General features: G+C 50.9%; 1 protein-coding gene across 5 annotated transcripts in view; it reads left to right on the plus strand.

Moving 5' to 3' along the window:
• Positions 1-14,868, plus strand: part of PML (PML nuclear body scaffold) — a 62,251-nt gene extending 47,383 nt beyond the window's left edge. For 2 of the 5 annotated variants that reach the window (XM_053593526.1, XM_053593523.1), the window contains exons 5-9: positions 1,191-1,349; positions 1,793-2,051; positions 3,173-3,225; positions 12,054-12,204; positions 13,279-14,868. In XM_053593526.1, coding sequence (XP_053449501.1) covers positions 1,191-1,349; positions 1,793-2,051; positions 3,173-3,225; positions 12,054-12,204; positions 13,279-13,982 — 1,326 coding nt within the window. In that variant the 3' untranslated portion in view covers positions 13,983-14,868. Of the gene's footprint in view, positions 1-1,190; positions 1,350-1,792; positions 2,052-3,172; positions 3,226-4,185; positions 5,508-12,053; positions 12,205-13,278 lie in introns of those variants that run through there. The other 3 variants (XM_053593524.1, XM_053593522.1, XM_053593525.1) reach the window with 3 other exon arrangements.
• Positions 14,869-27,700: the final 12,832 nt, after the last annotated feature.

Raw genomic sequence — 27,700 nt, forward strand, 5'->3', positions numbered from 1 at the left:
TGGCACCAGCCACATACACCAAGGGTGGCGGGTTCAAACCTGGCCCAGGCCAGCTAAACAACAATGACAACTGCAACAAAAAATAGCTGGGCATTATGGCGGGCGCCTGTGGTCTCAGCTGCTTGGGAGGCTGAGGCAAGAGAATTGCTTAAGCCCAAGAGTTTGAAGTTGCTGTGAGCTGTGACACGACAGCCCTCTACTAAGGGCGACTCTGTCTCCAAAAAAAAAAAAAGATGAGTATGTGAAGCAGTGCCTGGCAGAGTAGAAATGAAGACAGTATTTCTCACCATCTGTACCATCACCACCATCATGAAAGATACTTTCTAAGTACCAAGTGCTCTTCTAAACATTTTGCTAGTATAAATACATTTTTTTTCTTTTGAGACAGAGTCTCTCACTGTACTGCCCTCGATAGAGTGCCATGACGTCACAGGACTCAGCAACCTCCAGCTCTTGGGCTTACACGATTCTCTTGCCTCAGCCTCCCGAGCAGCTGGGACTACAGGCGCCTGCCACAACGCCCAGCTATTTTTTGTTGCAGTTTGGCCAGGGCTGGGTTTGAACCCGCCACCCTAAGTATATGGGGCTGGCGCCTTGCCCACTGAGCCACAGGCACCTCCTGTATAAATATATTTTATCCATATTACCATATGAGATAAATGCTATTATTCCTATTTTACACAGGACAACTGAGACCGGTTCAGTTTTGAGTAATTTGTCCAACTTGTGGCCAAGCTAGAGTTGAGGCCAAGCGGGTACAGTTAAGGTCACAGGGAGGCTACTTGCAGCTCAATGGGAGGGTTTTCTCACTGCTAGCACCTTGCACCTGTTGGAGCTGTTGCTTCTACCAGTAGTAAGCACTCTGTCCCTGGAGGTGTGTAAGTGTGGCTAGACTGTTGAGCATGTCTGGAGGGGGAATTGGACAGTGTGATCCCTGTGACCTCTGCCAGTGCTATTAGGACACTCAAAAATTGAAGTGGTCCATGGGCACCAGCAACCCAGGGTCAGAAGGCGAGGATATCAGAGGGTTTGTGAGGACTCCTTATCCCCATTGAGCACTGAGCTTTGCATCAGGGAGCCTGATCCTGTGACAGAGTGAGGCCCTAGGATTGGGCCGACCACAGATCTGGGATCCCTTGCCCTGGGTTTGTTGCCTGGCCATTTCTGACTCTATTTTTCTGCCTTTGTAGCCTGAGGAGGTACCCCAGAGGGTGCAGATGCAGGCCCAGGCTAAGGCCACGACCTTGGAGCTGGCTGAAAACCAATGTGTGGCAGTGGTACAGTCAGTGCCTGGGGCACACCCTGTACCAATGTATGCTTTCTCCATCAAAGACTCCTCCTACAGAGAGGTAAGGTTCTGGATACCCTGTGCCTCCCTTCCAGAAGACCCAGATTCCACCAAGGTGGTGAGGTGGCACTAGGGTGACAATCCCAGCCCTAATCAGCTCTTCACCAGGAAGTGCTCCTCTGCACCTTCTTTGTGCCCTCCCTTGTTTTGCCTGCATGGTCCTGCATGGCCAGGAAACTCCCTTTGGGCTGGGAGTGGCTCATGCTTGGGGGTAGGGGTGGGAGGAGTCTGACACACCCAGGGCTGTCAGAGGCCAGTAGAGATTGGTGGTTGGCAGCCAGGATCAGCCTAGGTAGGGCTTTCTGTTTGCAGAGTGGCATGATCTGCATGGCTGACAACAGGAGAGGGCTCAATGGCAGAGGGGCCTGTGGGAGGAAAGGTGTCATGGGCTCTAACCACCAGCCCCTGGAGCTCTGACCTGGCCTGTGACTCCTCTTTGTGCAGGAGGCCTCCAAGATAGCCACCCCTCAGAAGAGGAAGTCCTGCCAAACCGAATGCCCCAGAAAGGTCATCAAGATGGAGTCTGAGGAGGAAAAGGAAGCAAGATTGGCTCTGAGCTCCTCTGAGCAGCCCAGGCCCAGCACCTCCAAGGCAGTCTCACCACCCCGCCTGGATGGGCCGCCCAGCCCTAAGACCCCCATCAAAGGAGCTGACATCTCCCCACTTAACAGCAGCCATGGGACTGATGGCATTAGGGAGGCAGGTAGGGAGGTGGGTGGGGCGGTAGCCTGTGAGCTACCCTCCAGGGTTGGGGCGAGGGGGCCTCTTCTGCATACTGACCCCACTCAGGGAGCCCAAAACTAATAGGAGGCCCTTGTGTGTCCTGCTCTGACCTACCAAGGAATAGCTCTCAGTTTGCCTAGGGTTAAGACTCTGATATGGTTTACCATGTGCTTTGCTGTAATTACAGTGTGGGCTGCCCAAGGAGGTAAACCGAATAATTCTATGCATCCTTGCTCCAAAACATTAATCTCACAATGCTCAGCATCATGCCGTTGCACAGGGCAGATCTCCCCAAGGAATGTCTCTTGGTGGATGCTTAGCACATTCCCAGAGAGGACTTAAAAGTCCACACCTATCATTTCCCCAAGTTTTCTGCAAAGACCACCCACCGAGGGTCTCATTTGTCTGAGATGGGGAGTCAGTTTGTGGGCAGGAGAGGAGGTCAACCCAGAGAATTCCGGAACAAAAGAGTTCTTCTTGGATCTGCCTCACCCCAAGTACAGCTTTGTTCTTCTTCATTCTGGGTCCCAGACCGAGCTCCAGCCATAGTCACACATTGAGTCCTGGGGAATCTTCCTTACCCACAAATGCCTTTGGTAATTAAAGAGTATGAGCAACCAGATAAAGCATCTTGTTTTATTTGTATTTTCATTTTTTTTCAGTTTTTGGCCAGGGCTGGGTTTGAACCCACCACCTCCGGTACGTGGGGCTGACGCCCTACTCCTTGAACCACAGGCACCACCCCAGATAAAGCATCTTTTAACTCTGCATGTCCCACTTTATGGGACAAACCAATGTGCAAAAAGTTCCAAACCAGCTGGTGATGGGGCAGGGTGCAGGGATTGAACTCTGGACTCAGGGTCAGTATCTTGATTAAATGTTCACAGTTGAAGCATGGCAAGAAATGATGGAAACCCACTAAGTCAAACCCAAACCCAAAGCAAATCCACACTGGGACGCACAGTGAATGTTCACATCCTCCTGCAGAGCATCCACCACCTTCCAGCCCCCTAGCCCGCAAGGATCCCCCCAGCTGAACGCCTCAGCCTTCCACGTGCATCCTGGGCAGCGCCTAATGCCATCTTTCCCACTCTGTTTCAGAGGAGTGCGTCTTTGTGATCAGCAGCTCAGAAGACTCAGATGCGGAACACTCGGTGAGTGGCCCAGAAGTTTGGCCCAGGACTCTGCCTGCCCCCATCCCAGGTCCCAGGGGGGACAGCCATAGCAGGTGACTCTTAGACATGGCTTGAGCTTAGGGAATCTCCCAGCAAACTAATGAGTTCTAAACTGTTCTCAGGATAGTCTCCAAATGCCGCCACCCACATGCCTATACAGTCCTGGCCCTCCCACTACACCAGGGCAGGAGCCTTCAGTAGCCATATGTATTCTGAAATGCTTGTAGCGGGCTGCCCTTCAGAGCCCTGTTTCTTTTCTGGAATGTCCAAGGCCTTTCGCTGGAGCTTCCTTATGCCTTTTCTGTCCGCTAAGTCCTCACAGAGGAGGGCTGGACAATCATCCATTCCCTGGTTAATCCAGTGAGGACCAATAAAGAGGGGTGAGGCCGTGGGGCATCGCCAGTTATGGGCCAAACAAGTGAGCATTGACTCAATGTAAGAAAGAACTTCAAAGCTATCCCACATGGTCGGGTGTGGCTGCTCAACGCCTATAATCTTAGCACTCAAGGTGGATTGTCTGAGCTCAGGAGTTTGAGACCAGTCTGAGCAAAAGCAAGACCCCATCTCTACCAAAAATAGAAAAACTAGTTGGGTATCATGGCATATGAGGGAGGCTGAGGCAGGAGGATCACTTGAGCCCAATAGTTTGAGGTTGCTATGAGCCATGATAATAACACGGCACTCTAGCCAGGGTAGCAGAGTGAGACTCTGTCTCAGAAAACAAACTCCCCCCATCAAAAACAAAAACAAAAAAATTCCAAAACACCATTTCACAGTGAAACAAGTGTCTTGTTGTGACCCTTCTGTCCCTGGAGATTTGTTACTAGAGGCTGGGCTTTCACCTGTCTAAGGAAAAAGGGGATCTGAATAGAGTAAAAGGTTATTGGGTGGCCCTGGAAGTCCCTTCCAGCCCTCAGTCTGAGGTTCTGTATTGGAAAGTGCATGGAGCCCACGGAGAGCGCTGAACCCATGGAGAGCCCTGAGCCCCCAGAGAGCACTGAGCCCATGGAGAGTGCTGAGCCCCCGGAGAGTGCTGAGCCCATGGAGAGCGCTGAGCCCACAGAGAGTGCTGAGCCCACAGAGAGCGCTGAGCCCAGGGAGAGCACAGAGCCACCACAGTCCTTGCCAGCCCACTCCCTGCAGAGAGCAAGAGGATCATTCTCTCCCCACCGCCACCAGGCCTTCTGCCTGCCCATTGGCACATGCCGCCCCCCAGCTTGGCCTCCCCACTATCCCTCTGAGCAAGCTGTCATCCCTTATGCTACACCTCCCAGCCAGCCTGCTGAGCACCAGGAGCCTGCTGTCCACCGTGGGATCAGTCTCCTGTTGCACAGAGCACAAAGAACCACGCACTTACGTCACGCCAGCCGCGTGCCCCTCCGAATGCACCATGGCTCCAGGTGGTCTTGGTCTTCTCATGTGGTCCAAGCTCCCACCCCTGCCACCCAAGGGCCTCCCAACCATCCTGCCCAGGAGCAGCCTACCCACCTGAACAAGGGCATCAGTCTACCCCGCAGGGCTCGAAGGTCTGTGCAATCCCGTGGCCGCTCCTTCAGGGACTCCCATTTGTCCCGGTGGCTCAGCCAGTTTTTTGCTCTACCTCTTTCTTCCGTGGCATCCCAGCTTGGCGCCTCTTCCATAGGAGGGCCAGGGGGAGGAAGAGCACTCCAGGCTCTTGGAACAGGAGTTCCACTTGGGAATTCTGACAGAAACCCCATGAATCTTCAAGTCCCACTGGAGGCCTCTCCAGTTACAGTGCCACCACCCTGCCCTCCCAAGAGGCCCCCCAGCAGCCGGAGCCCAGGCCCTGCTCAAACAGGCCTCTGAGAGCCCTGAGTGCCTCCCTCTTATAATCCTGCAGCCAAAGGCCTGTGTCCCAGTCACTGAACTGCCTCCAGCCCATGCTCTTAAAGTCTGCGTACATAGTAGGGATTCATTAACTCTTGGTCAAAAAATAAACAATGAATGGCTATGTGCACCTCTGGTCTGGAAGACTTAAGTCCTCTCTAGTCAAGAGGGGAAGGCTGAGAGGGTGGCTGACATCAGGTCAGCATTACTGGCCTGTCTGCCCACGAAGGAAGCCTCACTCTGCACCCTCCTGTATCCTGAGTGCCCTGCCAATAGCATAGCCTTCCATACCCCATTTGCTATCCCCAAGCCTTTGGGCCTCTTCCAGGATCTAAGCCCCATGAACACAAGGACTATCCCTCCCAAGACCTGGCAGAAGTGGTTGCTCAATAAATACTTGTTGAATGATCACCCTTGCGAAGAACCCTTATTCCATGACCATCCCTGATGGATTGAGCTTTTTCCTGCAGATGGTGGTTGTCTTCTCCCTACACTGGAACTTTGTCCTCTGGGTTCCCTTCCATGTCCCCTTTTCTCTCACATTTGTGAACAACAGAGGTGGGAGGTGGCGTCAAGGCCTCCTGTGCCTCTGGACTGTTCCGGTCCCTGCCATCAGGGGGGACCTTTGTACCTCCTGTACCTTTGAGGTTCCAGTTCCTGTGATGGACACCACTCCCCCGAGCTCATCTCAGACCCGCACCTGCCTTGCCCTCACGGAGGGAAGACTTGAGCCTCTGCCTCCTGGATGACTTCTCCCCACCCAGGTCCTTTCTTCCCCCTGGGTGACTTCAGCATCCACCACCCTGGTTTCCACTCCTTGACCTCTCAAAGATCTTCACCCATTTCGTGTCAGCTGCCAGTCTTGTGGCCACACTGTTCCTCGCTGTATTGAGCAGTGTACATCTCTCAACTGGCCCCTCGGACACTGACCACAACCTCCTGTTCCTTAAGCTCTCAGCCCTCCTGCCCTTACCTCCCTCCAGCTAGTGTGGTCCCCATTTCAGCCAGCCTTTCACCAGGATCTCGGCAGAAAATCCCTTGCTGCCTCTGTGCTGCCACTGGGAGGCCGAGATCTATTGGAGAAAAGCCACACTGCTGGGAAGCTACAGTTGATGGTTCTTGGCCATAGAGGGTAGTGTACCCACCCCTCCACCTCCCTTGCTCTGGCCACATCCCGACCCTCCCCTCAGCTGGTGGCTGCCCCTTCTGCCCCAAGGAAAAGACAGGAGCCCTCTGATGGTGTAGAGATGGTTGGCTTCTTGCCACCTAATTACAGATTTATCTGTCCCCATGACACCCCTTCCCATGATGTCCGCCTCCCTCCAGGACTCACCCTGGTCTTCTGGCCCCAACCCCCTACCCCCTAGGGAGCCTCACTCTATCTGCTCATCTACAGCTCCTGCGTCATCTCAAGCTGTCTCAAGCTGCCATCTTATCTGAACAAAACACCCTGATGAGATCTCCATCTCAGAAATCTCACCCACCCCTGCCTCCCCTTGTTTGCCCTTCAACACCCTCCTTGCCCTGCCTCACCTGGCCCCTTCCCACCCTGGCAGTGAGCCCTGCTTGCCAGCACTGAGGCTTGTCGCCATGCCTCTCAGTCCAATGGTCCCATTTATTACTCTTGACTGGCATTAGACTCTCCTGCTGGAAAGATTGCTTTCCTCAGCTTTGGGAGGGTATCCCCCTGCAACTCTGGGTACTTCTCATTCCCCTCCCAGCTCTCTTTGTTCCCTGAGATGTGGTGTGCTTCCAGCTTGGGGCTGGGGGCCTCTTTTCTTTTCAGTCTGTATGCTCCTAGGTGGTCTAAGCCACACAGCCTGCTTCCCTTACTGCCCAGGGGCTGCCTAGCACTAGCACCTGCCTGCCAGGCCAGTACCTCTTCCTCTGAGTGAGGCACTACACTGTACCCACTTACATGACCCCAGAGCCACCCAGGACCCTGCACTCTTGACTGTCTGAACATCCAGCCAGTTCATGAGTCTTGTCTTTCCAGGCTCTAAATTCCTCTGAAATCTGGGCACTTCTTTCCGTCCCATAATCTAGGTAAAATTAAAGTTACCCTGGGTGGAGGTAGAAGCCTTGGAAGGAAGGATGGAGAAAGGATTAGAATGCCAATTGTCCCACTAGATATCATGGAGAAACTGAAACCAGCACTGTTTGGGGAGAGAAGGGGAGCTTCCTCGGCATCAGGGAGCGGCAGGGGAGGTCTGAGGCTAGGTGAGGTTATGTGTACACCCAAGGTTTTGTAGAATTACAGACCTAGGAGCCATTGCTCACTTCAGAGCAGTGATTCTCAACCTTCCTAACCCGCAATGTATTTTCATTGTTACAAAGGGGTCACAACCCACAGATTGAGAACTGCTGCTTTAGAGAATGGGCCTGGGGATATGGAGAGAGAGCCAGGGGACTGTTGCTTTTGTGTGTATATTCTTTAGACACACGTTTCAAAAATTAACCATTGCAGGAGTCCCAAACTTTAAAAAATGTATTTAAAACTCCAACAAACTAGGTCTCCATTGTGCATGTCTCACCTACCTTCTAGGTCCCTTCCAGACCCCTGGTGTCCCTAGAGTACCTTCAGCAACCCCCCTGCAAATTGCTACTCCCTGGCATAGAGGGAGAGGCCAGGGTGATGATATTCACAAGGTGCCACCACCTCCCACATAGCCCATTCTACCTAACTGTGCCGCTATCCAACCTTACAGTGAGGGAGGTTGTAGAATACTGGTCTGTTAGCATTGGTACACATACCAAAAGTACCAGGGCACTTGGGTGTTCCTCCTTTGGGCATCAGCTATGTCTCTCTAGGGGTTTGGTGAGAGACTCTTTGCACAAGGAGGAGTGAGAGGCAGTAAGGCATAGTCCTAGGCTGGAGGAGTGAGTTCCAGGCCTGGTTGGAAAGGAGCTGGGTGAGTAATTTGCTTTAAAACTGTTGGGGGTCAGCAATGCCTGTACCATGGGGCCCCTGCTTTAGGACGCAAAGCAGGGAAGATAGGTGTTCTCACCCATTTTTGTGACAGGTGACTGGCTCCAGTGGCTCAGTGGTACCAGTAGCAGAACCAGGTGGAAGCAGGAGGGGGCCCAGGTGAGGGGGCAGCCCAGGCAGATTTGGCTGAAATAGGAAGTGAGGCCTGTGGGGATTGGCCAACTTGCACCACTGGTGAGTGTGTGTGTGGGAAGAAGATGCCAGGACAGTAGGCAGAAGGGCAACAGAGGCCACAGACTAGTGGACATTGTAGTCTAGTTCACGTATCCAAGTGCTGTTTCCCCAGGGCTTTCGAGATTTTACAAGAGCCAAGGTTTTGTATTTGCAAAAAGCAGCAATGCATGTGTCCCATACTGATCCTAGCTGTGGCCGAAGCTTGGGTGCTCAGAAAGTCTGTTTGGAGCTTGGGGGTTCTTGATAAGCATTACTGTTAGATATTAGGTGTTTTCAGGAGGCCAGATGCTGACTAGGAAAGTGGTTGGCTTGCTTGTTTCTGTTTGGCTGATGAGCAAACCTGGAATGAATCAGTGATTGGGACAATCATTCTCAAGCCTGCCTGTACATGGAGGAGTTTGAACAAGTATAGATTTCTGGGTCCCACCCCCCAGATATTCTAGTGAAACAGTCTGGGGTACAGCCTGGCTTCAAGAGTTTTTAAGAGTTTTTTACTGCATAGCCAGTGTCAGAGAGCACTGAGCTGGGGGACGCAATTGCACGCCTGCATCAGAGGAATGCAGCTCATTTGTTTGTGCAGCAGCCTCAGATGGAGATGACATTTAGCCACTGGGTATGATACATTAGGAGGGAGGCCAGGCTGGATCTTCCCTGATGAATCTCGTAGACTTTTGGAAAGTTACCAAAATGCCAAGCCAGCCGCTTTCTATGAACAGCCGCTTTGTTGGTATGGCTGCTATACCTGCTATGTTGAGCTGGAATGCAGTTGCCCTGCTATGACTATGAGCTCTGTGATGAAGAGAAATGAGCTAGGTGTACCTGTAAACAAATTGCATGTGTATCCTAGTTGCTTGTGTATCCCCCCCCCAAAAAAAATGATAGTTCCCCTGAGGCTCAGTGTGAGTTCAGTCTTGCCTTCAAAGAAACAGTCCATTAATCAAGCACAATAATTAATTTTCAGCATTTACTGGGAATCTTGCTCCTAACCAGCAGCAGTGCGCCTTCAATCCCTCTTCCCCTTTTCCTTTGGCACCAGCCGCCTCCCACTCCATGGCATGCAGAGCTTTCCCTCTTCAGTGCTCAATCCTTGCTCCCCACTCATTCCTTTCTACCCCTCTTCTTTTTCCAAGGAAATGTCAGCCTTTACTGATGACTGTCCTTTTCTCCGCTCCCCTAGTTATCCTGATAAGTGGAATAGGCTGAGGAATGGGGTTGGGGACAGAATAGGAGAGAGTGTCCCTTGGTGAGCAGGGAGGGAAGGATGTTTTCAGATGACCCTGAGTCTGACTGCCCTATTGGCAAACTAAGTCTTTAGAAAGGTCTTGTTTACTCCCCAGCTGCACTGTGGGGTTTAAGGTGGGTCAGGGGAGAACTGTGAGTTTACAGCTGGCTGGAGCTCTAGTGAGACTGGCTCCATGGATTAGTCATACTTTATGGAAGTCCCCCAGGTCAAGAGGACTCTTGGAGGAAGAGAAGTCAGGGCTGAAAGATCCAGCCTTTCCTCCACTGATATACTCAGCAGAAAAGGGGTGTCCTTTTACTAAGGGAGCTAGCAAGGTTTCCTCAGAGAAGATAGCTTCAGTAAGTTCAGGACAAAGGACATTTCCCTGGGTTCTGGTGGCCGCCATGACTCTGATGTAAGGATGGGAGAGGCAGCTCAGAGAGACAGCTGCGTGGCTCTCCTGGGACCTCTACTCTTGGAAAAGCACACATGAAGGTGAGAAGACTGGCTGTAAGGCCTGAGGGACGTTGTCAGAAGGAGATAGATGGAGACACTTGAGGCCACAAAGGGGCTTTAGCAATTATGTTTGGAGCAAAAAGCAGAAGGAAGAAGAGAAAGCCTAGTGTGCTGTCAGTGGGTGGCCGTATGGACTCAGCCACTGAAACCACTCTTTAGAACACTGGCAAGAAGAAGCCCAGCCCAAGCCAGAGCACTGCTGCCTGGCGAAGCCTGGAGAGCAAAAACAGCTGGATTTTCCCGAAGTGGGAGAAGGCAGAGTCTCCGGTCCCCCCTCTAGCAATGACTCCTTGTGGAAGGCGCCTCACAGGGAGGAAACGGAGTCAGGAAGACGAGACAGCAGGGTGGGGACATCGGGGCAAGACACATGAAGTCAGCTTTTGGCAGCATGGCTGTGTCAAGAATCTGGAGACACTGGGCAGATGCTCTTATGCAATCCTAATGCGTCAGAGGGGTAAGACCAGTTCTGATGGAGTCATAGTGAATGTGTTTCTGTCCATGACTGGGAGGAGGAGCAGGCCCAGCCATTCTTAGGAAAACCCACCTACCACATTTTAACGTACTTATGGGCCAGAATGACTTTTCTCTTGTCTGAAGTTTTGTTAAAATCAAATATTTCACCTGGACAGTGGAAAAATTTAGGCTAATTGTCTCCCAGGTCAGGGACATTAGCCAGAGGTCAGAATTCATAGTGCTTCAGTATCAGGTGACACCAACTCCATTGACAAGCCAGAGGCAGTCCATAAAGAAATAGCCAAGGCCTGCTCTGGACTCTATCCCAACCGGACCTGTGACACTGGTCATATTCCTTCCTCCTGGCCTCTGGCTGAAGTCCACGGGTGGCATTCACAGGACGTACTGAGCTGGTTGGCAAAGACTAAACATCTGGGCTTAAGCTGAGCAGTGATGAGCAACTGACTTTGCATATTACTATCAGAGGCTCTGCCCCCCTCTGTAGTCCCAGCCCCTGGGAAGATCTCAGAGGTAGAGCCAGTTCCTCGCTGGCTCCTCCCCTGGGGGCCTTTCAGGTTCTTGCCAGGACCTCAGTGTTATAGAGCCTCTGGCATTATAGGGAACTCCCAGGCTTCTCTAAGTCTGGCCAATGCTAAATGATAGGAGAGCCTCCAGACTCCAGGTCTGAGCTTCTTCCTCCTCTGTTTTCTCACTGCCACCCTCCTGTGTGTCCATCTGGATATGGCCTTCAGGAGGCTGAATAGATAGCCCTCCTTTCCCCTTTGTGCAGGACACTGGGACCTCAGCTGGTTTTGGAGACAAGAGAGGCCAGGCTGCTGGCCCCTTTCAAAGAATCATCTGGGATTCAAGATGAGGTTCCTTCCTCTTGTCCCAAATTTGTGACGTTTTTTTTCTGAAGCTGCTCAGAGAGATGGAATTAGGAGCAGGCACCTCAGGCCTGCCCAGCATAGCGGGTGGCCCTTCCCTGAGCCTCCCCAAGCAGCACACCTTACTGTGCACACATTTGCTGGCTTATTCTCTCACACTCTCACATGCTGTGTCAACTCAATCATACCGCTCATACCCATTGTGTGTACACACTTGTGCTTGACACTCATATTAATGCCCACTCTTGCACATCCACAAACACCCTCTCTTACCTACTCACTAAGGTGTATGCCTTGGTCCACACCCATGCCCTCACATGTGGCACACCCAGTTCACACCCATTCATGCACACACACATTCCTTTTCCCAATGATATACCCTCTTATGTACACGCAGGACACTAGCCATAGCAGCTTGCTTGTGTGCCCCCCACGTGTACACATTTGCTCTGGGTACACGCCCACTTTACCAGTATGCTCCATTGGCCCTCTGAACTGCTTCAGCCCCACCTTCGGGGATACAGCCTTGGAGTAGATGCTGAAGGCAGCCTTGGACTCGATGACCACATGGAACTTGCTTTCCTGATTTACAGCTGCTGGCTGGCCAATCTTCTGGCCAGGCAGGAGAGAAGGGCACCATGAAGCCCTGGGGACATGGGAGGCACTGGGACCTCCAGGGCTGCTGAGGGTCTGATCTATGGGTTTTTCTGTGTTGCAGTCCTCCCGAGAGCAGGATGACAGCAGCAGCGAGTCCAGTGACTTCCAACTGGACAGCCCCAGCTCCCTCGGGGTCCTGGACGAGAGCCTCACCGACCTCCAAGCAGAAGACAGGCCCCTGGTTTTCTTTGACCTCAAGATTGACAATGAAAGTGGGTTCTGTTAGGGGTACCTCCATTCCTTTCTAGTTTAGTCCCTGAGCTGCCAAAAGAGTGCAGGCAGAGCCATCTGTGAGGCCCAGAGAGTCCCAAGCTCTGATAATTGATACACCTGGGAGCCCAGCCATACCTGGGTGCCAAGAGCTTGCCTGGGCTCCCAGGTTTGTCACTTGGTGGTTTGAACAAGGGTATCTGCCTTGACCAGTGCCTGAAGTGTGTGTGTGTGGGGGGGGGGGGACAGGGTGCAGATGTCTCCACAAGTTTATCTCTGAGCAGTTCTTCTCATAGACAAAGAGCCTTGGGAACACTAGACAGAAACACAACATGTGAGCCCATTGCTATAAGACCAGTAATCCTAACAAGGCCTTTGTTTGCACCAGGCACATTTCTGAGTACAGGACCCATCTCACAGGGGTACACAGGGCTGCCAACAGAGCCAAGGTCACAGAGACATTACTCTTTGTCTTGGAAGCCCTTGACTCCTTCCAGTATTTGCCCTGGTCCTGCAATGCCTCTCCCTGAACCGGAGCCCTGGGCTATGCCCGGCAGCAAGGACTGAGCATGGGCCTAGCCCAGCCAGATGGAGCAAGTGTTTTGTAATACAGGAAAGTCACTTGCAGACCTCATCAGGAGGATCTGGGCCTCACTGAGTACAATAGACTGGGCAGGCCTGCTGTGCACATCCCAGGTCTCTGAGAGGCTGGGACCCTTAGCTCTGTGACCAAGGGGCATGGAGTAGAGGGGAAGGTAGAAGGGTCTGGGATCTCTGGGGTAGTGGGCGGAGCTGTAGAAGATAGGAGACACCTGGACCCAAGGGGTTTGGTAAATTCTGAGCCAGTGGTGGGGTCTGGAGAACTGGCTCCCAGGCAGGTGAGCAAAGTGGGGGCAACACAACCTCCCATCTGACCCATCCCATCAGAGCCAGGGGCAGAGCTTCGTTGGGAGGCTGGTGTTTGGCTCTTGCCAGCACACCCCTTGGTGGAATATCTAGGTGGTAGGTCAGCAGCCCTGGAGGTCCCAGCGCCTCCCATGCTCCAGGGCCTCACAGTGCCCTTCTTTCCTGCCCAGCCCAGAAGATTAGCCAGCTGGCAGCTGTAAATCAGGAAAGCAAGTTCCGCGTGGTCATCGAGCCCAAGGCTGCCTATACCATCTACTCCAAGGCTGTCTCCCTGGAGGTGGGGCTGAAGCACTTCATCAACTTCCTGAGTTCCATGCACCGTCCCATCCTGGTCTGCTATAAGCTGTGGGGGCCTGACCTCCTAAACTTCTTCTGGGCCCTGGAGGACATTAACAAGCTGTGGGAATTCCAGGAGGCCATCTCGGGCTTCCTGGCTGCCCGGCCCCTTATCCAGAGGTGCGTGCCTGGGGCCAGCAGCTTCAAACTCAAAAACCTGGCCAAGACCTACCTGGCACGAAACATGAGCAAGCACAGTGCCATGGCCACCGTGCTGGCCATGCGTGACCTGTGCCGCCTCCTTGATGTCTCCCCGGGGCCCCAGCTAGCCCAGCACGTCTACCCCTTTGGTACCCTGCAGTGCTTCGTGTCCCTCCACCCACTGGTGCAGGTGACCGTGCTGACCTGGGCCGAGGCCCGCCTGCTGGCCCTCAACAGTGTCAGCTTCCTGGAGCTGCTGCGCGCCTACCGCCGGGACCGGCAGGCCGGCCTGAAGAAGTACAGCTGTTACCTGGGCCTGCAGTCCACGGTGTCACACCCAGACCAGCCTGCTTTCAGGCTGCAGGCGCTCAGCAGCTACTTTGAAAGCCTACTATAGGGCTTGGCCTCGGCATGGGAGGACGATGTCTATTCTCTCACTGGCCACAGCTTGGCAGGCAGGACCTTCCAGTGGAGCTGAGAGGAAGGGAGAAGGGTGGGGTTTCCCCTGAGCCAGGCCCTACTATCACAGCATTCCCAGGTCATTGTACCCAGTACTCAGTTGTTATTTGGTTCAGAATCAGTTCCTTTTCTCTGGGATCAAATTCCCCTTCTCTAAAAACCCTGCAGAGGCTGGGTGCGGTGGCTCACACCTGTAATCCTAGCACTCTGGGCGGCTGAGAGGGTTGGGTTGCCTAAGCTTAGGGGTTCAAGACCAGCCTGAGCAAGAGGGAGACCCTATCTCTAAAAATAGCTGGGCATTGCGGCAGGTGCCTGTAGTCCCAGCTACTTGGAAGACCAAGGCAAGAGGATTGCTTGAGCCCAAGATTTTGAGGTTGCTATGAGCTATGACTCCATGAAACTGTCTTAAAAAAAAAAAAAAAATCCTACAGAGAAAGCTTCAAGTGCAAGCACCCACCATCCTAAGGTAAGACCAGGTGATAGGGCCTTCCCCTAGGAACCAGAACCAGGGCAGTCCTGAGTGAGAAGGGTATAACCTCTGGGCTCTCTAAGTGGCCCTAATCTTGCCCCAGGCCACCTGCCTGCCACCACCATGGATCCTTGCAGCTCCTCCCAGACCCCAGCCACTGCCTCCGGGCACCTGCCAACAGCTCCTACAGACAGCCCATAGGTACCCAAAGTGCCTTTCAAACCAAACGGCCCATCCTGAGTTTGGGTTCTCTCAGCCTCTGCCCACTGAAGGCCCATTCTTTTCACTTCCCCTGTCATTCTAAACAGGCCTCCCATCATCGAAGATGGACACTGTTGCTCCATGCATGAATCCACTTCCAAAGTCTGACCTTCAAAGCTTGCTTCCTTCCTCCTGGCCACACAAATGCCTTCACTTAGAGGTGGCTTTCTCTTTGGTCCCCAGGCCACTGGGACCCCTACCAGCATGGCCCTTTACTGTCCTCACCCTCAATCCCCACCAAGGAATGTCCAGGGAATAATCAGCACTAAGCTTGTAGTGGTGACCTGTAGCATTGGCATCCCAAGAGCTTCTTAAAAATGTGGAGCCATGGGCTCTATCTTTAGACCTCTGGAATCAGAACCTTTGGGGGTGGACCCAGCAATCTGTGTTAACACATTTCCAGATGATTCTAATGCATGTGCAAGTTTAAGAAGCACTGCTCTAATAGACCACTTCTCTGAGAAGACCACCTTTCTCTCAGTGTGCAGCAGCAGAGGAGGTACTGTCCCTGTTACCGACTGTGCGTTGAGTGTTACCTAGGATAAGGCCCCTTCCTGAGCTCCAGTGTCCCCATCTGTAAAATGGGTTGATTGGGCTACACAGTCTCAGAGCTGCCAGTTGTGCCATCCTAGGGTTTTAGGAATGGACAACAGGCCTCTGAGGCAGTGAACAAGAAGCTTTCTCATCTCTGAACCCTACTTCCCATCCCACACCGTTGGTCCCCAACCTAGGGGTTAAACCAGCGGTCAGAAAAAGGACACAAGCAGGTCAGGGCTGTCCCTCTGATTAGCAGAATCACAGTCCTTTCCTCCTCCCTCTCTTCCCTGATACTGGGCTGCTTCTCAGCCCAGGCCTCTATACTTAAGGGCTGATGGCCTCAGCCTTCGCATCAGTGAAATCTGTGTGCCTATGCCTCAGCCCCATCCAGGGGGTGCCTTGAAGATCCACTAAGGAATTCTGTAGGAACTTGTTCCCCCAGTGGGAGTACTGGTTCTAACAGTGAACTCAGATGCATTTAAAATAAGATTCTGGGGTGGCACTTGTGGCTCAGTGGGTAGGACGCCAGCCATACTGAGAGTGATGGGTTCAAACCCAGCCCTGGCCAAACTACAACAAAGAATAGCTGGGTGTTGTGGCGGGCACCTGTAGTCCCAGCTACTCGGGAGGCTGAAGGAAGAGAATCACCTAAGCCCAAGACCTGGAGGTTGCTGTGAGCTGTGATGCCACAGTACTCTACTGAGGGCGACAAAGTGAGACTCTGTCTCTAAAAAATAAAAAATAAGATTCTGTTTTCAGACTGTTAAAGCCAGTACTGGCTCTGAGGATCCTGTGGAAATAGGCTGTTGGATGGAGGGAAGAGGGGGCCTGGGAGCCCAGCCTGGCTGTGCTGATGGTCTCAGCTGCTGGCAGGGCAGCACTTAGGCAGCTCTTCATGTCATTTTCCCTCAGCCTACCCCTGGGCTGAGCAGCGCCCACTGATTTCCATTCCCACTATGCATGCTAGTTTCAGATGTGGTTGAGGGGTACCCATTGCCACTGTCTCAGCCTTTAATAAAGATGTGACTCTTGGATGCCTGACGCTCCAATTGCAGACTGCTTGGCTCACTCCAGAGGAACCATTGAGAAGCCTCTTGCCTGGAGAGGAGGGGGCTTTTCCAGTGAGTGGCTGCTTGGCCAGTGCGCCATGGCACTCTACTGAGGGCAACATAGTAAGACTCTGTCTCAACAACAACAAAATAATAATAATTACTGCTAGGAGTCAGGAACGAGGGACCAGGGTCTGGCATAACTTTGCCACTGTCTTCTGCTTGGTAATCTTGTAGTCTTGTATGTGTCCCTACAGCAACTGGTAAACCCTAGAAAAACAGGTGTGAGTAGGCCCAGGACATTGGCAATGTGTGAGTAATATGTTGTCTTGGATGTCACAGATCAAATTTCATTAGTAATTGCAGGAATTCCCATGGCGCAAGCGTTATAGGAATTAGCCCTCCCCTGGCCTGGGTAAGCAGCCAGTTAATGGGAACCGATCAGTGCCACCACACTTAACCCTTCCTACCTGTCCCAGAGGCCCACATTCCAGTCCTGGAGTTTAATCTCAGCTTGACTAGTCAGTCAAAAGATATATCCAAATTTGTCACTTGTATTTCAGTTTTGAATTGTATCTGAGGTTTTTACATGTCAGTTAATACCAGCTTTTTTGGGGGAGAGGTCAAGACAGTTTTAATCCTCAATTAGTAGTAGCACATGACCATGGTCTGGGACGTTTAACTGTCTCTGGGATCCTTAAACTTGAGTGACATGGGATAGTGTGTATCATTTTTACTTCAAGGGATCTTTGTGTGAACCAAGGAGAAAATTTTTGTGAAGACAGAATTTTAATGCACAGAGGGTACAAAAAAAAAAGATATACACATTTTAAGAAGGGAAAAAACTATTAAAATTGTAATACTCAATTACATATTATCATATCGATAACATTTGTTGTGTATATTTTATCTTGTTTATCTCTTGTAATTGCAGAAGTCAAACATGACTTGGTATTACAATTTTAAAACAGTTTTTTCCTTTCTTAAGATGTGAGTATTTTTTGGCACCCTGTGTATACAGAGACACACCAATTTAAGATCTTATTTCATACTCAACCAAGATAACAGTGCTACAAATTTATAAACTATGAATTATGGGAAAATAAACATCTTAGATCTTAGTTCAAAAACTACATGGGCTTGTCTTCAGAGCAGTAACGAACAAGATCTGGGACAAAGTAGACAGTGGTGCATGGAGGGTGTATGGAGGACCCTCCATCCTGGAAGATGGGGAGCCCACCTTTGAGTGGCTGGGCAGTAGGTGGCGCTGTGCTCCCAACACACCCAGATGGGAGATTTCAGCCGTCAGGACGTGGGGCAGAGAACAGCTGAGAACAGGGCTGAGGCAGCTCTGTCCGTCCCTGCTCCAAAGGCTCCCTCACACCCTCTAGGACAAGTCACTTAAAAATGCTTTGACTCCCACCCTAACCTGGCTCTTGCTTCCACCTACACAATCCCCAGTGCCTGCCCTGAGCCTGGCCCCGCTGTTCTCCCACCCTACACCCTCCCCTCATCCTGCCCCACATTCAGTCGGAGGAAGGCCCCCACCCTGACACCACCTCTCCCAGCCGACCTCTGGCTCCTGCTCTGACCTTGTCATGCCCAGATCACGAAGTCCCCAAAGACCACCAGGGAGCCGAGTCCGATGCAGAAGCAAAACAGCCTTTATTCAAGCTGGAGCCTGGACTCCCAGGGGCCCCGGTGCAGCGGGTCCGAGCTGAGAGCCTCGAGCTCTGGGGTTCTGGGGCTTTTATTGGGGTTACAATGAGGAACGGGGCTTCCAGCGAGGCTGCTCTTAGGATTGGCTAGTTCTGGAGGGACATGCCTGGCTTCTAGCTCATCTGGTACTTTCCTTAACTGGGGCGGCTTGTGGTTAGGTATGCTCTTGACTGGCAAGCTGCGGTTTTTAGTATCTGCAGGTGGCTCACACAAAATGCAAAATGGCAACTTTTGTACAAAATGGAGTCACTTTTGTCCTCTCAACCTCAGCCTTGTCTCCACCCACACACACCACAAGCCACCAGCTCCTACGCCTAGAGTAAGAGTGTCTTTTCTTCGTGCCTCACAATTAAGGAAACTCCACAACGAGAGCGTGGGCCCCGGGCGGAGGTGCACCAAATGTCAAGGCAGAGAGAAGGTGGCACACTGGGGCCGCTGCCGGGCGGGGAGGGGAGCGAGCTATGGGTGCTCCCAGGCTTTGCCGGCAGAGGGCGCGGCAGCTCCACCGGGCCTGGCGAGAGGTGACTGCTCGCCCAGCAGTGTGGGTGAAAAACAGGGTTGCAGGGATTTGGATTGGGCTCCGCAGCTCACCCCTCTGCAAAGCGCCACGCATACTTCCGGTATATGGGCGCTAAGTCCGAGTAGGTGGCACATGGCAAAACATTTTTTTTTTTTTTGAGACGGAACCTCAAGCTGTCGCCCTAGGTAGAGTGCTGTGGAATCACAGCTCACAGCAACCTCCAACTCCTGGGCTCAAGCGATTCTCCTGCCTCCGTCTCCCAAGTAGCTGGGTCTACAGGCACCCGCCACGACGCCGGGCTATTTGGCGTGGGGAGGGGGGTTGCAGCCGTCATTGTTGTTTGGCGGGCTGGGCTGGATTCGAACCCACGAGCTCAGTGTATGTGGCTGGCACCTCAGCCGCTTGAGCCACAGGTGCAGAGCTGCAAAACATTTTTAATACGCGAAGCCTTTTCTATTTAACATCTTTTTGAAACAATATACCTAACCTATCGAAACTGCGATTTCTGGAATATCCTTCCTCAGCATGATGCTAAAGTGGGATTCTCTAAAGATCCGCTTAGGACAAATATTAAGTAACCATAAACTTAGAAGGGACACAGGTATGGCAAAACTGTGACTGTGGAAGTGAATGACCTAATTTGGGGAAATACTGGGTTACCAGCGGAGTCAGTGTGTGGTGGATGAGAGTTATAGCTAAGGTTAAGGCCCAGCTTAGAGGCAGGGTAAGGATGGGGCTGGGTCAGGAGTCTAGCTCAGAGGGTAAAGTCCAGGTAAGACCTGAGGTTAGGATAGACTGTGGGGTTAGGTCTGATGGACAGAGAGTCACATTTAATGCTTAAGGAATGGAGTTAGGAATTGATTTAGGACGGAGTTAGGAGTTCAGTTAGAAACGGCATCAGTCACCCTTCATGCTCCAGTTCTTTGTGATTTTGGTAACTGAAAAGTCCACAAAACTGTGAACAGATGGACAGGGGCTCCTGAGGAGGGGTCCCTAAGGTGGCACTCGTGGTGCAGTCTGCCTACTCCCCAGGATCCTCTTCTAGAAACACGTGGCACGGGCTCTGCCCCAGCTCACTGAACCCTAGTGGGGCCAATGAAGGGACTGAGGGGTGGGCAGGAGTGAAAGCCCCTGCCACAATCAGGTGATCATGTTCCCAGCTAACATGACAAAGATAACCGTGTGCTCGATACTGCTTAACCCTCACAGTGGTTCTCAACCTTCCTAATGCCACCACCCTTTAATACAGTTCCTCATGTTGTAGTGACCCCCCCCACATGAGGAGCGGTGTCTCAGTTCCTAAGACCATTGGAAATATGTGTTTTCTGATGGTCTTAGGCGACCCCTATAAAAGGGGAAAGGTCATTCAACCCCAAAAAGGTCGTGACCCACAGGTTAAGAACCACCACTTCTAGCACAAGTAATCTCATTTACTCTTCCCAGCCACCCTGTGTGGTTACATCCTTATCCTCCTTCTACAGATGAACACGGGGGGGGGGGGGCGGCAAGGCTGAGGACCTTGTCAAGGTCATTAAATTTGTATGTGGCAGAGTTGTGATTTACCTGCAGGGAGCTGGTGTCTAGACTGGCACCATCTGTGGCCCATACTGCAGGGTGGTTGCTGTGTTTGGGGTTAGGCATCCTCTGTTGGTCTCTCCTTCCTGTGTCCTCCTGGTCTGTCACTTTTAGGTGATATGAAAGGCAGTCTCTAAGTGCTACCTCCCCATGCTTGAATTTATCCTATTTCTAATTTTTTTCCTTTAGAGCAATGGTTCTCAATCTTTTTGTTTTTCATTATTTTCCTCCTAAGGAGCCACTTTAGGCAATTCTTTCCCCTAATCGAGCCTCCCCCCAGTGAAATTTTAATACCATTGATACACTGATTTTCTAGATACAAGATCATAACATCTGAAAATAGAGATCGTTTTACTTCTTCCTTACACAGACTCACTTATGGGACCCACTCCCACTCCATCTCCACCCACACACAGGGGCTGGGCCTCCATGACCACTTCTGTTTTGTTTTTTTTTAGAGACAGAGCCTCAAGCTGTCACCCTGGGTAGAATGCCATGGCATCCCAGCAACCTCCAACTCCAACTTCTGAGGTCCTTTGGTCCTCAGAAACCATTGTAATAGCTAAGATTGTTAGTAGCTCTCCCCTCCCAACTCAGAACCAATTTTCCTCCCCTAGACAGTAATATAGCCTCTGTTGAGGATGCCCCAGTTGTAGTGCAGGTAAGAAGTGGTCATAGGGCTTGGCACCTGTGGCTCAAGTGGCTAAAGCACCAGCCACACACACCTGAGCTGGAGGGTTCTAATCCAGCCTGGGCCCACCAAACAATGATGGCTGCAACCAAAAAAAAAGAAAGAAAGAAAATAGCTGGGCGTTGTGGCGGGTGCCTGTAGTCCCAGCTACTTGGGAGGCCAAGGCAGGAGAATCGCTTGAGCCCAGGAGTTGGAGGTTGCTGTGAACTGGGATGCCACAGCACTCTACCCAGGATGACAGCTTGAGTCTCTGTCTCAAAAAAAAAAAAAAAAAAAAAAAGTGGTCATGGAGGCCCAGCCCCTGTGTGTAGGTGGAAATGGAGTGGAAGTGGGTCAGGCTGGAGGAAGAGGACATGCTCCCCAGTGGTGGCTTTGGTCCTGGTTCTCATCCCAAGCTGAGCCTGAGGCCTAGGGAAGGATGGGGTCAGCACCATCATTTATTTTTGTCTCTGAGTCCAAAGGTCAACTCTAGACCCATTGGACCTGAGTAAAACAGATGCTTGTGGAGAAGGCACTAGAATTTTGACTGACTCCATACTGAAAAACAAAAACAAAGAAATCCTTAATCAGTCAACTACCCAACCAACAAAAACAAAACCCAGGAAGTTTAGAAATCTATCCACTTTTACCCAATGCATCTGCAGTCAAGTGAGGAAAAATTCCTTCCTTCTTGGCTCAGGGAATTTCCTTAAATTCAGACCAGCTGCCTGGGCTATGCCAAAGTTCATTTATAAATATTATAAATGTCCCAAACTTGATAGCCAAACAAATTACAAAAGCTAGCTAACCACAGACATTTTCCAAAAATCTAGCCAGTCAGACAAGTAAGGCAGGAGATACTATGAAATCCTGTGTTGTTTGTCTGATTGTCTAAACTGCGTTCCTTGCACAGACAGTACAGTGGGCCTGGGGTGGGATTTACTGAGAGTTGACTTTGTTCTGTAGTTCTACAGCCTTAAAGCCCTGGCTAACCCCAGGGAGAAACTATCGTACAGTAAGTCAGACTAACCAACAAGCAGAGAGGCTGGACCCATGGTGGTGCACTTGTACAGTAGCTTGGAGCAGGGAACTGTGTGTGTGGGAGAGACCTGGGTTCAAATCCCACCTCTGCTATATGACCTTGGGCAAACTGCTTAGCCTTTGTAATCTGATAAGCAAATCGGCAGTGTAATACATACTTTACAAAGTGTGAGGATTACATGACGTAACATATACTAGGTAAAACGTACTAAATTTGGCAAATCAGCAACACTATAAAAAATAACACTATACATCCAACACCCTAGAGAGGAAGGCATTGTGCTGACTCCCAGAATGCACCAGAACCACAGTCTCCTTCTCCTCCCCACCATTCCTTTTCTCATCCCTCTCTAACTCTCTCACTCTCCTCTCTGTCATGGTTCACTTAGGATCTAGGTAACCCTGTTCCCAACTTCTTCCTCTGGTGCTCTGTCCCCAAGCTGCCTCAACTATCTCCTCTACCCCGACAGGGTCACCCTGCCAGCTGCAGGCTGCAGGGATTTATAGCAGTCCCCTCCCTCTTTTCCCCACCTGGCTACCAGACTAGGCAGAGATGTGGGTTGGACAGAGGGGGCCCTGTGAGAAGCAAATAAATACATCAAGTTTCCAGCTGGGTCTGGAGATAAGGACTCAGGGAGACAACGCTGCAGTTCCTCACAGATGCTGCACTGCGGGGTTTACGCTTCCCAGCCTGATTCTTCTGGCTTCCCTGGGAAAGCCTGTTTGGGGCCTTTTAAAGAAGACATGGAAGAGGACTGCACCCAGAGGTTGCCCTTCCTGGGAGGCACTGCACAGAGGCACCCCTCTTCAATTTGGAGTTTGATAGGGAAAGGCCTGAGGAGTAAAAATGTGACAGATGCCAGCCCAAAGTGAGGCAGGCAGGTAGGAGGGACATTTAGCCCCACAGTACAGGAGGAGGGGAAACTGAAGCCAAGAAGGGAGAGAGATTTTTCCAAAGTCTCACAGAAAGTCAGTGGATTTCCTGCTCTGGGTTTCCCTCATACTGAATTGTGCTTGGCTGTCCCCAAGACATGGCCATTAAAACTGGCATTGGGTACAGAATTGCAGGTGACTCTGCAGTGTGCTCAGATCCACTTTAGGCAGGGCTCTCCTCCCTCCAAATCTCTGTCCCAGCCAGCTGCCCAGCTAGAGCTCCTCTCTCTATGGAGCCTGATTTGGGCTCAGTATTCTGTTGCAGATAATTCAAGTTCAGGGGCACAACCTCAGTCTCTTCCAGACATGGGCAAGGTTCTGATTCTGGTGCCCATGAGCACTGGAGGGTGGCATGGGGGTTGGTTAATATAGGAGACCTGAAGTAGGGGCACCTGTCCCACCTCAGAAATAGCTGTCCTCACCATTGACAAGGCCACATCATCCCAAGAACCTCAAGGGCCTCCTGGCTAGCAAACCCACCCATAGACACCAACTCTGCATGCCCTTGACCCAGACTGCCTGGGAGGGGATCTCAGAGGAGTTACCTGCTGGGGGGCATTTTCCAGCCCCACCTTCTCTGTGACATCTCTTTTGGCCTCTCTCTCCCCTTCTCTCTAGTAAAGTGAAGGGATGGGTATAAGGGACCTCCAGGCCTCTAGCTTTGATGCTCTGAGTCTGGCATCCTTTACAGGCTGTCACTGTAGCTCCCTGTCTGTCCTTCCTCTAGGTGGGTGCAGACTCATAGAGTCTTTCCAGGCTACTAGAGCCAATTGTCCATAGACACAGACAGGAAAATACATGGCAGGGAAATTGAGGCTCTCCCCGGGACAGGCTCTAGCGGCCTAGCCAATGTCTGATGCTGTGCATCTATGGAAGTCGAACTTCCTTGTCGGGAGCCAGGACGAACTCTGAGGTGTCATTTTTGCGTGAGAGCTGTATGGGATCAGGCCAAGGCTGAGACTAGCTTGCTTGGCTTCTTCCTCTTCCTCTCCTGCTTTCCCTTCTCCCTTACTGGTTTTTGCCAGGGCATTTTCTTAACCACTTGCATGCAAAACCTTGTCTCAGTTCAGCTTCTGAGAAATCCTTTCCAAAAACAAATGAAAAGAGCCTACTAAGAGATCCATGAAAGGAAATTCAGTTTTATTCCATCCTACCAAGTGCCCTCTCTGTGCTGTTCTGGGGTTTGATTGGGGACAGTGAAGGGGAAGACCCTGAGAAGCCCTGCAGGAGCTTTGAGTCTAGAGGATGGAGGGAGAAGAGGAGACACTGGCCCCTGCCCTCTTGGACTCTGCTGGGGGCTACACAAGGAGGGGGATCTCTGAATGTGTGTTTATGATGGCTTTTCTCCATATCCTTTGATGGCACCTGGCACAGAGAACTGAGTGTCACAGAGCAGAGAGGAATGGCAGCCTTATACTTCCTTGGTTAATGAAGCAGTCTCCTAAAATATTCAGCACCCAGATTTTAATCTCTAATAATATTAACTTCCATCGCCTCTGAATCCTACTATGTGAAGGGCCTTTGGAAAGTGTTTGAAGCAGAAGGACACCCCCTGCCCACCCAGCAGTGCAGACAGTTTGGGGGAGGAGGTTAGCTCCTAGGGCCCCTAGTGCTGATGGCCTCAGAGATTAGTCTGGGGTCGGGTGCGGTGGCTCATGCCTGTACTAGCACTCTGGAAGTTCATGAGTTCTAGACCAGCCTGAGCTAGAGCAAGACCCCCACCTCTAAAAAAGCTGGGTGTTGTGGTGGGCGCCTACAATCCCAGCTACTCGGAGGCTGAGGAAAGAGACTCGCTTGAGCAGGAGTCTGAGGTTGCTGTAAGCTATGATGCTATGACACTCTACCGGGAGTGACAAAGAGAGACTCTGTCTCAAAAAAAAAAAAAAATAGAGATTAGGCTGGTTGCAGTATGATGGGAGGGGAAACAGGCCTGCCAAGGGGCATGCAGAAGAGGGGACCCAATGGTCCCAGACTTCCCAAAAACATCCTCCTGCAGGAAGTCCCACCAGATGGTAGCCTGCTCCTTAGAAACCTTAGCTCAACCTGAAAACTGGCTCTTTCTAAAGCCACAGCATCCCAAGAAACAGGGTCTCAGAGATCAGCAGGCGTGGCAGGGCCCCAGGCACCTCTAATCTGTTCTCTGGCATTGCACAGGTGGAAACTCAGAAAGAGAGAGGGCGAGGAGTTGCTGAAGATCAGACAGCAAATTCTTGGAGCTGGAGCTCTGCCCTGCCTCCACATCCCTCCTAAAACCAAGGTAGAATTCTTCGTCCTATTTCCCACCTTGACAGCAAAGTGCCTCTGTTCTCTGCCATGGGCCTGGGAGACATGTTCAGGATGTGAAGTCATGTAGGGACATCTTTGAGTTCATAAACATCTCCTGTTCATAAATATCCAACTAAAGACTGAAGCTTCCACTGCTCCCAAAATAGCTTTGGATCCCAGCACAGGCATTTCCAAGAACAGATTTTTATCCTTTCAAGAATTCCGTGAAAGAGCCGAGTGCAGTGGTGCATGCCTCTAGGCCCAGCTACTTAGGAGGCTGAGGTGAGAGGATGAGAAAATTGCTTGAGCCCAGGAGTTCAAGGCCAGCCTGGGCAACATAGCAAGAGCCAGTCTCTTAAATTTTTGTCTTTATAATTTAAATAAATAGATAAATAAGTAGTTCTGTGAAAAAAGAGGATCCTCTGGTTTGTATGCCTACCAAAGAGTTTCCTGAATGGGGTCACACACACTGCTCTGACCCTGACCCTGGTCACAGACTGTGGACATAGATTGGTATAATTTCCAGTTAAGGAAGTATCTAATATGGTTCATTATAATTATAGTCCCTCTCATTTCAATTCATTTGGACACAATATTAGGCTACTCTGAACATGAAAAGGTTGGAACCCTTCTACTTAAAGGGAACTTCTTGCTTGTGAATGTTAAGATAGACTCCTCAATATCTATTTCCAGGCCAGATGATTACTAAGCCAATTAATCCTCCCCCCTCCCTTTATCAGTGATTGGTTCAGAGATGGGTAGCCCTACAAGAGTATGTGTCAAGACCCAAGGAAAGGCTGTGGCTTTCTAAGAGAGAATCTAGTTTTCCTATCCCATTGGGCTCTTAACAGTAAGGATGTTACCTCAGCTACTGCCGAAGTCCTCCAGTGGCACCAGAGACCCAAGCCTTAGGCTGAAGCCCTGTTAAAGGTGGCAGAGGAGGGAGATTAAAGAACCAGGACTGCTGATGGCACTGAATCCACAGGCCTGAAGCAGCCTTGCTTCCTGCTTTGTGAGATGACACACTTAATAGTTTCCATCCTTTGAGGTGGGAATTTCATTATGTGTAGATGGAAATATTATACATGATCCTCCGTGTCACGTTTTAAGTCCTTGCTGAGGAGGGGCTGGCTGCCTCAGGACCCTTCTGTGGGAGAACCACTCCCTCCTGGGCTGGGGTAGGATCGCTAAGCATGCTGCCCCTGGAATGCAAGAGTGTCATTCCCCAGCCAGGAGTTGCCCCTCTGCAGTGAGACAAGCACAGACTGAGATAATTACATGAGTTGCCCTGAAAGAACGGTTGTTAATTTTGATGGCAATAAAAGGCCTTTCCGGCATGTTAAGCTAATTTCATGAAAGCACTGGGAGGAAGGTCATGGGCTGGATCCTACATTCTTAATAATATCGAGCTTCATTTGAACCATTCAGGAGATTTCTCCTGGGTGCCTCCAGCAAACTGCCACAGGTTGCTAGTTTTGTCTGAAATCAACAGTCTTCCTATAGGCAAATGTGTATTTTTGTTTTTCTCTAGAAATTGCCCAATAAATACTTAAAGTATTGAGTGTGGTTTTAATTAAAAACCTTCCACCAAGTCTGCAGCTGCAGGTTTCTCTTCTCAAACAGCCACACTGGTGACAGCCACAAGCCTCAGTCAGAGTCTAGATTAGCCACAAGCCTCAGTCAGAGTCTAGATTAAAGTATCTGAAACTAGAAACCTTTACAAATACATAGTAACAATAGTTATCCTGATTACAACTTATACCTGTTAAGTATAAGTGGGTGTGAGGAGAGAAGTGATAGTGGAGAAAGGTCTGGGACCCCAGCCAAGGTCTTCTCCCTGGGGAAAAGGTAGGACACAAGCCTGTAGGGGTGAGGGCAGTAGAACATTGTTCTTGTGTTCAACTCTACAAGGCAATAATAACGACTAATTCTATGCAGATGTTGTTGAAAAATAGTTCATTTACTGAGCACTAAGTGCTAGGGTCTAAGTGCTTCGCATACATTGACTTATTTAATCCTCCCAGTGACCAAAAAACATAGGTACTAGTTCATATGTACTTTTTTCTGAGGATCAGAGAGTTAAGTAACTTGGCCAAGGTCACACAGCTAGTACCTGATGGAGTCTGATGCTAGAACCTGTTCTCCTAATCACTACATAGAGTGCAGAAGGAGGGGGAGAGGTGGAAGCTAGGGGAGGATAAGCAGGGCCCAGCTCCCCTGGATAGTGATCCTTTGGCTGGAAATTGGAAAAGAAAAACAGTTTCTTGGGGGTGGGAGATTGAGGGAAACGTGTGTGTGTGTGTGTGTACGCATACGTGTGCTTCAGCTGCAGAAGCTGAGAAGTGGGAGGCAGGGAGTGTTCAAGAGCTTCTGGCTGCTGGGCAGCTGGAGGGAAGGTATCCGGAGCAGGACGTTATGCTGAGCATGTTTGATGCCCATCTTTCTTCTTCTCAGAAGCCCTTCTCGCATCCCTAGGCAAGTCCATTAAATCATCCACGTGTCACATTAAAATACAACTCTGAATGCAGTTGCAACTGAATTGTGTGCACAATGTTGCATGTCCTAAACATTCAATTAAACTTTTATTATTTCCAATTTTTCCATTTTCTTTGCCCTT

Source organism: Nycticebus coucang, chromosome 6 (assembly GCF_027406575.1).
Source record: "Nycticebus coucang isolate mNycCou1 chromosome 6, mNycCou1.pri, whole genome shotgun sequence".
Classification (NCBI taxonomy): domain Eukaryota; kingdom Metazoa; phylum Chordata; class Mammalia; order Primates; family Lorisidae; genus Nycticebus; species Nycticebus coucang.